Source organism: Schistocerca serialis, chromosome 4, assembly GCF_023864345.2.
Source record: "Schistocerca serialis cubense isolate TAMUIC-IGC-003099 chromosome 4, iqSchSeri2.2, whole genome shotgun sequence".
NCBI classification, from domain to species: domain Eukaryota; kingdom Metazoa; phylum Arthropoda; class Insecta; order Orthoptera; family Acrididae; genus Schistocerca; species Schistocerca serialis.
The window spans coordinates 249,765,680-249,779,031 of NC_064641.1; the positions used below are offsets into that span (position 1 = coordinate 249,765,680).

General features: G+C 43.2%; 1 protein-coding gene across 1 annotated transcript in view; it reads left to right on the plus strand.

Moving 5' to 3' along the window:
* The first annotated feature begins 233 nt into the window (after window positions 1–233).
* LOC126473651 (transcriptional regulator ovo-like) overlaps window positions 234–13,352 on the plus strand; it is a 129,231-nt gene continuing 116,112 nt past the window's right edge. The window contains exon 1 of the mRNA XM_050100874.1: window positions 234–930. Within this exon, the coding sequence (XP_049956831.1) occupies window positions 708–930 (223 nt within the window). The 5' untranslated portion in view covers window positions 234–707. The remainder of the gene's footprint in view (window positions 931–13,352) is intronic.

Consider the following 13,352-nt stretch of genomic DNA (forward strand, 5'->3'; position numbering starts at 1 on the left):
GCGCGGCAATGGCGGAAGCCGGTCGGCACAAATCTGTAGCGGTCGCCCGCAGTGGCAGCGAGGCCGGAGTGGTGGGGGGCTCGCCGTGATCTTGGCAGTGGCCGGCGGCAGAGTGGGCCGAGTGCGGCCGAGCGGCGCCGACCGCAGCCGAGCGCGGCTCCCCACTCCTCGCCGTGGCCTCCGCGGCGCGACTCAGGAAGCGGCAGCGAACAACGGTTCAGTCGGTCGCCGAGCAGCGGTTGTTGCGTGCTGTCCGTCCTGTGTGCCTGCCCGCCAGCCAAGAACAGTTAACTCTGGCTTGGGATGCTCCGCAAGGATTATACCTCGCTCGGCGCCTGTCTTCGCTAAACGAAACTCGATCCCACCTGTTACTTCGCGATTCACCTCCCAGTGTGTGTCGTCAATTGTTCCATTTTTATTTTATTTTATGTTTTTCTGTGGAATTGTGTGACCTTGAGCTTCTAGACCCTTCGAGAGCCCCGAGGGATACATTATCAAGTTACTTACCCCACAAATTTGACCGCAGATAGTCGTGGGCTCAATTTTATTTTTATTTTTATTTTTGTTTTGTGTTGGTGCGCAGCAACGTTGCCGCGAGACTAGTCCCTTCGAGGCTGTGTGACCATGTTAAGGAGCCGCTCCGCGGCCGAGACAGAAGGTAACTGTTGAGGAATCGCTGGGTTCGGTGCAGTGAGTGAATCGCGAAGATGCCTAAGATCTTCCTGATAAAGAACCGGCTGCACCTGCAGCAGCAGCGCCTGCTCGAGTCGCAGAAGCGCGCCACCGAGGATGCACCCGCTCTGAGCCCGCCCGGGTCGCCGCTGTCGGAGAGCCAGCAGCACCAGGCGCAGCCGCTGTCTCTCATTGTGTGCAAATCGCCGTCTCAGCCATCGGCGCAGCAGAAGCTACCGCCGAGAGCCTCCGCAACAGGTGAGTGCAATACTCTGGTCTTCTACGGGACCCCTGCGTCATCCCACCGCGGTCGTGCTTGTTGCGCGCCTTTCAGGCGTTAAGGGGCTTTTTCCTACTCCACTGTCAAAGTGTGTATCCGAGAAGCCTCATTACCCCTGGGTCAGAACCGTGTATCTGTATTGGAGTATTTACATACACAAACTATGCATTTAAAGGACCTGCCTTACGCAGAAATCTATGCCTCCAATGCCCTCGACATCTTGCGGATCATCTATGTTATGCTTAGAAACGCTTCTCCAACACTTTCGCACAATTTTTCATTAGTCTTGTGCCGATGTTGAGTCCCGGAATGAGTTTTTATGGCGTTGTAAAGTCCAGGCGAGTATAATGACATTCCAGCCCGTATCATAACATCAGGCTGTTGGGTTTTCCAAATCTTGGAACATTGTGGAGATTTTCTTTAGACTAGGAAAACCATATTCCCCTATATTCATCAGACGATATCTTTGGAAATTGAGCCAAGAAAGCACGGCAGGTTGCAATTCGCTCCTGTAGATAATCAGATAATTCATTAACAAACTTTTTCTCAAGTCCTTTCATTTTCAAATATTCTTGAATGTGATCATGCATAGACCGACGGCTGCAGACATTTTCTCTCGCATTTTCATAGAAAAAGAGGACCTCTCGTACACCCTGTTGATAGTGTGCCCGTATGGTTTGCCCCAACTGCTTAATTTTTAACTACATTTTTCCAAGCTTTGCGGAGACACAAGGCTTTGAGTTGTTATGTTGGATAATGTCAGCAATCAAGGTTAGACGTAACTGACAGTAAAAACGTCACTTTGGAATGTTAGCAAGGAAAAACAAGTCGAGCTGGGGGATGTTCCTTCCACAAACAGAGTAATTTCCTGATTTTAATCTCCTCATCTCGCTGACAATGTTGTCTTGGAGGCATGCAGCTGCAATGTATTTTACTATGTGAAAGATTAGACTTCCTAAAGATGCTCATTAGTGATGTTGATTATGCACACAACATACATGGTAGATTTCGGAATACACAATGCAGCATTTGTTTTGGTTGGTACTCTCCAAGATTAGTCCGTTTCGTTTGTACTACCAAAAAGGTAATAGTTTTCACATGATTTTACGTGATCTTACCTACGTTTGTAAAAATGGTATGGTAGGGTGTATTTTGTGACAGGGTACCGACGATTATCTGATATCCTAGAATGGAAGTATTTCATTGAGTCGGTATAGTTGTCGTTAGTTTCCTTGATATATCTGACGATGGTATGTTTCGAAATCGGTAATGCGTGTAAGTTATATGAATAACCGACAGCAATAAATTTCCGCCTGAGGAACTCTGTAATAACTCCCGACATCAAACTCTTGTGGGGCAGCCTTAGTACTTTCGGTGTAAGCCGAAGGAAGGATTTCTGTCTGACGTAGCAAGTTCGAAACTGAGGGTTAAGTTTTTTGAGATTGTTCCGTGCAGGAGGACAATAACATCGTTCTCACCTTCCGCCCGCCCCCTCCCCCCCCCCCCCACCCCTCTCCAGACTGCAGTAACCCCTTCACAAGGTATTACTCAAGTTATATTCTGACAGTTGTTTACTGTAATCAGCTCACAAGCCACGTTTGCCGCACGATGCTGGTTTCACTGTCGATATTATCGTATCAAATGTTGATCAACGCGTGAAGGTCAAAGCGGATTACCACATTATAAGTTCATTCCAGGAAGACATCATGAAGCTCTCAACAGAACATGACGCTGCTCGATTTAAAATTTTTATGGTGAAATTTTTGTACTTGGTGTCCCACCTAACACCTTTCCATGTTTGAGGTGATGCTGTCAATGTTAAGAAGAGGCCTGTACGTTCCACTAAAATCTTGATTTCGTTTACAAGACAGTTCCCCTTTGCAGCGTGGTTAGTTGGTGTAAAGTTAGACCTTGCCGATCGAAATTTTTGAATTAAATACGGGAAAAGTGTTATTCTGGTCCTGCTTTTGCAGATAAGTACTATAGAGTGAAGACATAATTTGTGGTAGTGCAAAGATGGGACCATGTTCGATTAGCCATAAGTAATTTACTTTTAATGTCTCTCACTCGTCCAGATGCCATTAACAGCAAAGCAAAAATTAATAATAAAAATTATTACAACAATACGGCAAAGTGCTCGGAGACTGTGTAAAAGAGACGGACTTCTAATAAGCAAATGGGATGCTCTAAGATATCGGACTCAACCCCTCCTCCCTCCGTTCGGTTACGTGGCATTAGTAGTGGAAGCTGAGCAAAGGCAGTAAACCATCTAGACTCACTGTAATGCCCGTGTAACAGGAAATTCGCTAAGAGGAAAGTTTCTCGTGTTTTCCTTATACTAGGACGGACTAAAATAGCATACCGTATTCGCTCTTGCTCCTAGTGAGTCGAATCTCCGGTTACAATTCTGCAGCAACAGCAGAGAGCCAGAGAGTTGCAGTTCTGACGAAACCGCTACACGGCCTTCCTCTTCCACAACTGCAACTTTGCGAAATTCGACCAACCGCGGTTCGGCGAATCTCCTTCTGGGTTTTCCATCCCTTTCAGGAACTCCCATATTAATCCTACTCTCGTTTAACGCAGCGATAAATCGTTATTGGTTTTTTATTCTAATAGATTCTCAGAATGTTTGGTATGTTTTCCACGACCTTAGATTTTGACCTTGTCATGACGTCCGGAGGACATGGAAGAGGATTCTCGGCGCAGTCAGGCTCATACCATGTCCAATAGGTGACATAAGACTTGTGAACTACATACTGGACGTAACTAGCCTTTTGAGAGGCTAATGTGTTATACGAATTTCTATTTACCGCCATTTCTGTTTCCCTCTCGAGAGGGATACTGTCCTTTTTTGAAACTGTCCTGATGAAAACCCTGAATATTCGCAATTTTAAAATGCTGGAAACAGCACTGGTTGAAACCCTCTCTACAAATATGATGCCTAGGAAGAGCAAGAGGACAAAAAATTGTTCTGAGAAAAGTGTCTGAAAATTCCTTTTGATGAGGATAACTCGACCATATTAGACAATATTGATCTCCCTCACTTGCCGTTGTCCAGGACCATTGTGATAATATTGAATGTTTTATATGTGTACACCCATTTTCAGTGTACGCAATTGCTTGTCGGCAAACTTACCATTAATAAATCAAAATTAAGGGTTCACCCTTTAGCATTGATTCGTTCCAATTACTGGGTGACAAGCATCGCTAAGTTCGTAACTGACCTGCAGAGGGATGCAGGATGTCAATAGTTTAGTCATTATAGTCGAACGCCTCAATGCGGTATTTCCTATAAGCCTGTAGGTAGCGAGAAGCACCTGTAAGATTGTGTCCCGTGGGAGGCTGGGTCTCGTTGGTGCCAGAGATGATGGACAGGGAAGTCGCCGGTGCTGTTGTTGGGCCCGGCGCGCTCTCTCCCCAGCTCTTAACATGACAATGGGCGCCCAGGAATGCACCGGGGGGCGAGGTTCCCGACTCCACGGCAGTTCCCCTTCTCGTCAAGGGGCCACAACTAATACCTTCTGACGTCTACTACGTGCCTTCTGGAGGGTCACTCTGGGGTCCTGCAACATGTAATTATGTGGATCATATTATACGCTAAGTGATCACAGTAGTTCGGTCCGCAGTTGGCTGTCTCCTATGTACTATTTTGTTAGTTGGTTGCGTGAAATGTTCACTTTCCTTCTTTTGTATAGTGTTATGCATCACCGAATTTGCTGGATAGACAAACAAGCAATACACCTCTCCTCTTCCCGGAACAGTCGCGTCCATCTACTTCTGTAAGAGGACTCGCAAACTCTAAACTTTTGTGGTACACAACAACTTATACATTCATTGGCTCATCTCCATGGTCCTGTAAAATGTGTGAATCACGGAGAAAACGAAATCAGCTTTGGAAGTATTGTAGCCCATAATGCTTTCAGAGCTGCATGCCACACTTGCTAGAAGTTCGGCGTAGTCCGCCTGCGTGCTAAACAGACGGAAGGCATTAAATGTCTCCGGACTTTCTTGGTTACTTTCACATTACTGTCAGGGTTTTCGGTAAGTTAAAACCTTCAATAACAAGAGTATTATGCAGACATTCCGAATTTTCGTCTCCGAAGCGGAATTATTTCATTCATAAGCAAAACCTGGGTCCTACATTCCGTAGATGTCAAAGCAAGCATATGCTTCATGTGTGTTTAAATTGGTTTAATAACGACACAACGTATTTAAAATCTTATATATAAAGTGTCCTGATATCTTCCCTAAACACAGAAAACGTTTGCGCTGGAGACTTCAATAGTGGATTAGGAGAGGAGCCTTAAAAACGTAACTCCCGTGTTGTCACAGATTACAGAGGACTTCGAACCACGGCGCAGTTTGACACTTCATATTAACAAATGATGTCACGAATATTACACGTAAACTATACGCTTAGTAAATATTTCTCAGGTGGGAGAAAAAACTTTTTATTCAGTTTCTTAAGTTAAAACTATCACTCCATTCCGGAAAAAATGCGATGGTTCTGTCATGGCATCTCGGTTTTTCACTTTTTTACATTTAATACACGCGAACCCGGCGAAATCTTTCAGCATTGAGGAATAATCAGCGAGGTGATTGTTTTAGTGCGATGTTTCACAATGTTTCATAACATCCCGTCCAGAAAGAACAAGCATTTACTCTTCTACCCAGTAGTGAGTTAACTAAAAACAATCGTACCAGTTAGCTCTTTCTACAACTTAGAGCCCATCAGTTGTTGAACATTTAGTCGATTCTACTGTTTATCCTGCTGCCTCATAAAGCGCAGAACTTGATGGCTGAACAAGAAAAGTTCGATTGTTGAATCTCAGCGTGCTCCGACTCTGTGCTTACTGTCCAATTAATGATGTAAGCCGGCTTCTTATAGAAGGCATATTATTAGGTTTGCATTAGTTGCTTCATACAGCTTTTATAGGATCTAGAAACTAAATTCATTAGTTATATGCACAGTTGCATTCTTATTATTCGCAAGCGCTGTTTTCCTGATATTTTAAAAGTTGTCATTTGTGGAGATTGGGAGAGGGGCCTTACGTTGGGACTAGTGCAGCAGGGGATACAACCCGTCGACTTTGGACAATGACGTCACAAGTGGCCAATCGAGAAGCGATTCTTCTTAGTGTTGTGGCTCCCTTCAGTGGCTGATAAGTATTTTTTGGCTTTTTAAAAAAAAAATCTCACGAGATAGAATAAACAGATTTACTTTATTAAGCAATCAGTAAAAAAACGAAACTGAAACATAACAGCGAAACCGAAAATGGTAAACTGCTCTCTGGCGGCTTGTGACGTCCTTGTCCAAAGCCGACGGGTTGTATCCCCTGCTGCACTAGACCCCTTACGTTTGTTGGACTTCTAAGTAGGAGTTCAGAACAGAAATTTAATTCAGTACGGCTCTGCACTGAGACGTTCTGATTACATTCCGTGCTTACCCGCTTCAGAACTTGGACTTTCTTACACAGCTTCGGAACTATAATCCCTTCGGTTCGAGTATCGTGTATTATTTATCCCTTACTTGCACCATCATTTGTTAATATGAAGTGTCAAACTGCGCCGTGGTCCGAAGTCCTCTGTAATCTGTGGATGCCCTGTAACTGGCTTGTTACTTAAAAAACACTGCGGAGCTCAAACCTGCATTCAGGATGTAGATAGCTGCACTTATTAGTCTAAAGTAACATTTAGCATGGAATTTAGCGTAATAACAGCTTGCCTAGAAATCAGTATACCAGTACGATACTGCAATTTTTTAAATTCCCGGTCCGTTTTGACAGGCGAAGAGAACGATTTCCAGGGACCTCGTATCATCCTCCCCCTTTGTGTTGCTGCCGTAAATCGACATCGGACAAACCGCTTCTGCATCAACAGGCGTCAGCTGTGACAGTTCCTTATGATATTTCTGAGAACGACCGCTTGTTATTTCTAGAAAAGACAAGCAAAACAGAAGATTAAGTAATTTTCCTATTTGGGTTAACAGGCTTCTTGGCCCAAAACTTTGAAGTTTTTGGAGCTGCATGTCTGGCACATCTCACTGCATGGAGGTAAAATGTGGACAGCGAGAAATGGGTTAGCAAGCTAAAATTATTTCAAGTGGTTTTGTATTGAGGTCGTCCGTCTTCGGTCTCTCAACCCTATAAATGTTCCTGCAAACACTGAGAAAATTCTGCTGGAGTCAAGGCATTCTCCTTATCCATAATGCGGACGTGAAAGCACCGTTGACGTGTTAGTTCAATATTATGCTAAATTAATTTCTCCTTTCTTCCTCTCCATTGGCCTTACCGAGGGAGTGTGTGCAGTGTTGCAATCGGGAGAAACACAATGCATCTACTCGTTCTGATTAATATTTTCATTTGTTTCTCTAAATAATGTGAATTTTCGGATAGCGTCTTAAAGTACACGTTCGCGTTTCTCCTCATTGATTGCCTGGAACCCGTCGTACTTGGTCTTTGATGCCCTATCTGTCCCGAAGTAGTTGTTCTTTAGTCTTAGTTTAGTTTCCGATCCCCCGTTTGCTGTCTCTGTCTACTAGAATGGTAACACATATCACGTACAAATCTTAGATGAGTGACTAAAGTAGTTCATAAGTTAGCCGAAATGACGATGAATGAATGAACCCGGATAGCTGCACCGGAGTTGACCTAAACTCTAATTCACGCGACAAACAGTACTGGTTGAAGAAGCTACAACTCCAGACTGCTTAGTGAACGGACTACGGTTCAGAGTAAGTATGCGGATTATTTTACTCAGTGCGTAACATGGGTACGGGAACCAGACGGAGTTAATTGCCCCATTCCTCCTTAGGAATGTACTTGGTCTCCAGTACCGCTGTGGAGTCGGCCTTTTATTTAGCCGAGTGACTTGCTTCCGCCTCGGCGCAGGTGCACGTTGTTGAGTAACTTTTAAAGTCGCACGTGTGCTCAGAGTTTACCGCTATAAGCGTCTGCTGCAACCTCTCACCAGGGGGCCGTACATTCACAGCTGCAACTCCAGCACAGCCTGCCATTGGTGCTTACCCCATCTACTATGGATCCGAAGATGTGATTCATGTCCATTGTACCCTGAAACTCATTATGTGCAGGTGTTAGAGGGAGAGAGAGGGAGATTGTCTGGGGACTAGGGATGCAAAAATTTTAATCAGATGTGTACTGTCGGACGCATATAGAAAAATAAGTGACAAGGCCAGTTCCTTTGAATATTGATGTGGTTTATCACAAATGGTTCCATCGCATGTTGTATTCAGATAGCATTCTGATCTGTGAGGAATCTTACCCAGGGAGTTAATGAAGACAGCTGAAATTTGACGGTCGCTTACACCAGAGCATAAAACTTGACCCAATGTGAATTTTAATGTGACGGAATCATCAAAGTCAGAAAGCACGAGGGCTACAGTGACTTGTTTGGGATACTAATATGATGATGAAAGTGCTACCACAAATAGTGAATAGCATCGTGATAACTTGAACAACGTCAAAAAATATAATAGATAATAACTGTCGTATGGAGTTGTTCGGTGGTTTGGGCCTTAGCTCTTCAGCCGCTTAAATCGACAAGTTTAGTTGCAAGTGTAGACACCCTTACTCTTTTCAGAGTTCAAATGTTGCTAGACGGTTCGTAGACGGTTCAAAGCGAGACGAACTAATCACTTTGTCTGGCAACCATATTTTCCTCCCAGCTTTCTTCCTCTGTTCAAATTACATTACAATAGACTTCGGCACCTGCGAGTCCAGCTTAAAGCCCCTGAACGTGCACTTCGTATGTTGATGAGGGCACTCATCTACACAGATACGAATTATTGTGATCTAAATGTAATAAAGGTAATTACTAATTACAGGACCTACTTGAGGGCCTACTATGTCTGGTTTTGCTCCGGAACTCTTGGAGGTTTTCCATTCTTTCAGGTTTCTTAAAGGTTTAGCTTTTGGGTTCTCGGTTATGCAAAGAGGGTTTTACATTTATTTAAAGTATATCGCAGAATAATTTGAGAATTTGCATGAATAACAGCTGAGAAATAATTGGCATGATAATGTGGTAGTTGAAAACCCAACAAACTAGTTTCCTTAAACTTTACTAAATTATTAAAACAAGCTCCGGAACACTAATATGAAGAACATACATGTGAATTTAGCTGAGTTTGTTCAACTCCTGTGACCGTTCGAAAGTAAGAAAATGAGTCTTTTACCCTTGCGATAATGCAATCGGCAGATAAGGTGGACTACAGTAAAGTCGCAGCCCTCTGGGACGACAGCGGTACGGTTTGCCCAAGGTCAGAGATAACTAGTCGAGCTGCGTGTTTCCTTGCACCTTTAGCGTTTGCTCCACGGTGGATTGTTAGATGCTTTAACGTAGACCATTTACTTCTTTCGCACCGACTTTACCACAAAGGACAATTTTACCACATTGTACTATGATCAGACTGCAATTTGAGTTTTTTATGTACCATGACGATCACATCTGAAGGTGGTAATAAATTGCTGAAACCGGTAAAGTGAATATTGCAGTAATTACGTGGTAGTGACGAAATAATTATACAAGCTTGTAAATAGACCAGCACCGTTACCGATTGTGTCAAGTAATGGTGTTTCAATTCAGCCGTACTAAATGCACTCCCAGAGAATCATTCAAACTGGTTCAGTTAATGTAGTTCAAGATTTCTTTCGGAACTGTACTGGGTCGTCTTGAACTATTATTCACTTTGGTACGATGGCATAAAATAGTCTTTTGATCAATTCGATATTAGAAAACGTTGCAGCAAATATTTAATTAAACGTTGTTGACGGTATAGAGGAATCACTGCATGGCAACGATGGAAAATGTTCTCGAGATTTGTCCAGTCGCCTATTTTTTCTAATATTTCTAGGTCATAACTACCTTTTCTTCGTTGTCTTCCTCAAGAGCTGGGGCTGACACTCATGATAGTGCCTATCTATTATTGTTTGTGGCATCCTCCAAATATTTGTAGTGAACAACCATACTCTTGCACACGAGAGCAGTCTCCGATTTATTAACCCATGGTACACTTACGTCCAGTTTCTTCTCTGTGAGAAGTGTTATGCAGATAGCTTATTCTGAACAACGTAGCTTCCTTTTAACCGTATGTTAATTTTCTCATTCATTGCCTTTTGTAAATCATCCATTTGTTCAAACCGATCACCATTAATCGTCTTCTGGAGATGTTTTGTTTCCCTGCAATCAATTAAAAGTACTGAGACAAAGTGAACAAATTCTGAGGATAGACCTACAGTTAAAGTATTAAGAGTACTAGCAAATGAAACAAAAAATACTGTGGACATTAAGATAGGAAGGAAAAAGTAAATTATTTTATCAAGATCTTACCGTGTTCTAAAATCTTTCTGAAATAGCAATAATTGTTTCGATCTCTGCAAGTACGCACATAGCTTATGCTATTCAACTACGATATTATTGCACTTGGCCTGCGATGGTCGTTATCGGATACTTACGATGACGTTACAGTAAACACACACCGTGGTGACTGAGGAAAATGCATCACACTGAACGCTTTCAGGACACTTGTACATATACTGTCAAATGGTTCAACATGTCCTCGTGATAAAACACGATGAAACCTCAGGACAAACTGACCGAAGTGCCCCCACTCCCAGATGCAATAATATTGTAGCGAATACCCCGCCAACCCCCCCCCCCCCCCCCTACACACACACACAGGGGAGAGAGGGGGCTGATTGTCAGATTTTATGTCCACACAGTGCTCCTAAGTGGGCATCACTTCCGCGTGCTGTAACGAACCGTTAGCCACACCAGTTGGAGAAAAGTAAATTATTGTGCCACGCACCGTCAGAGGGCCAGCTTTCGGTTCTGACCTGTCAATATAAGGCAAAGACGAGTGAAATTTTTGCGTGTCTCCTCTGGCCAGCGACACCCTCGGCCTTGGCCGCACGCCCGCAACCAGGAAGACAGAGCGAGGTCGTTGACCTTCCATGTCCGCTGCGCTGCGTGGCGGCGGGCAAGCCCGCTGAGGAGACCTCTGTCGGCCGTCTCCACAAACTAGGAAACGCTCCATGCGTCACTTCTACCGCAACTAGAAAGGGTGGCGCGCAGTCTACACTGGACTCCACAGGATCCAGAAGAAATCCCAGCAGAGGAATCGAAACGTCGATCTTCTGAAGAAATATGTCGCGGCCTAAGAACCTAGATGATTTTCAGTGGCCCTGTATCCATAGTAATGGAAAAAGGTAAAAAGTGATGCCACGGCGTAAGACTGTCCATGTGTCACGCTGCAAGAACTTTTTCGTCCGTGTCAAAGTGGCTTAGACTAGATAATGTAGTAGCAGTTCAGTAAAACTTGGAAACGGCTTGACCTACGAAAGATCATGACTGAACTGGGTAGCCCACTACGTTGTCTGAGAATATGGTACGATAAAGAATTTTTCTGTTAAAGGTTGACTGTATACACGGTGTCTTATCTGAGAGTTGATTGGTATTTGTTCCCATGAACCAAACAACCCAACAATATGTATATGAACAGTCTTCACCGTTGCATGTATCAACGAAAGACGGTGAGACAGCTGGTAGACGTGATATTGTATGTCAGAGTGGGTGTGGTAAGCTTCCCCTTCCAGTAATTAACAAGACTGAAACAGCGGAGAAGGCAAGTGCATGGCATGCAGCCTCAGGAAAGTATTATCACTGGAAACGTTTCTCGTACCAACCTTTCCTCAAGAAACGAACTAGTCGATTAACATAAAGTTCCTGATATTTCCTTGAGAATAATCTTGAAGAACAGTAGCTTAGTAGAACAACTCATGCTGATTTTTTTATTCGTACTACTCCAATTGTAAGCTTATAAAACACAAATAAGATTCGAAGAACACTTGCATCGCTGCATCAGGCCATTGCCCAGCCCTTTGGCAGAGGGCGTAAAAACATCACTGCTTCCTCATAGTACTCTCACAGGAAATAATTTGTGTACTAAACAGACTGGGTTTTCAAACTTTCATCCAAGGAGCACTCGGTTAGCACTCTTCATACACAGTAGATTAACTGGTATTCGGCAATGTCGAAATATAACCACAATGTATGGTATCTGCTAAATAGAACAGATGCAAGTATTTCGCTCACAATACAATTAAAATTGATTTTGCTAACTAGAACAGATATTGTAAACATTTTGTCAACAATACAGTTAAAACAGCTGCTTGCATTGGACATGGTGCGTGCGCCGTCACATATTAAGAGTTAAGTTATCCTTTATAAAGGACTCAAAACCACTATAACTGAGGTGAAATTTGTTTCCTGCCGTTAGGTAATACTAGTTTGACACACATTCCTAAGATGATTCGGCGCAAAAGCCTTTTCAGCTTAATACATTTCAACAACACGTGTAAATTAAGATATAGTCTCGTTCGGCTCTCGTCTGCAAGTTACGCTTGTTTCTGCAAAGTCAGTTTCACGAGAATCACAGGTACGTGCAAGCATAAGGAAAACTTTACAAGACACAGTGCCAAAGGACAAGTTGGCTGATAATTTGTCTGAAAGAATACGTTTACAATCGCAAGGAGCAAAACAAGGTATTAGAGGGAGAGGATTTTTCCAATAATCATTAAGGAAAAGGTTTATCGCCAGGTGTACTGCCGGTAGCTTAAGTGTAGAACCTAGTGGAACGCATTTTGCGTACTACTTTTGTACACAGCAGTAGCAAAAGGTCATAAAAATAACAAATAGTTACGTGGGCCAAATGTTATATACCGGGTGATCAAAAAGTCAGTGTAAATTTGAAAACTTAATAAACCACAGAATAATGTAGATAGAGAGGTAAAAATTGACACACATGCTTGGAATGACATGGGGTTTAATTAGAACAAAAAAAACAAAGTATTGCTAGACGCGTGAAAGATCTCTTGCGTCCGTCGTTTGGTGATGATCGTGTGCTCAGCCGCCACTTTCGTCATGCTTGGCCACCCAGGTCCCCAGATCTCAGTCCGTGCGAGGAGTGGCTTCGGGGTTACCTGAAGTCGCAAGTGTGTCGTGATCTACCAACATCTCTAGGGATGCTGAAAGACAACGTCCGACGCCAATGCCTCACCATAACTCCGGACATGCTTTACAGTGCTGTTCACAACATTATTCCTCGACTACAGCTATTGCTGAGGAATGATGGTGGACATATTGAGCATTTCCTATAAAGATCATCTTTGCTTTGTCTTACTTTGTTTGCTAGTTATTGCTATTCTGATCAGATGAAGCTCCATCTGTCTGACATTTTTTGAACGTTTGTATTTTTTTGGTTCTAATAAAACCCCATGTCATTCCTAGCATGAGAGTCAATTTGTACCTCTCTATCTACATTATTCCGTGATTTATTCAGTTTTCAAATTTATAATGACTTTTTGATCAACCGGTAATTGGAACG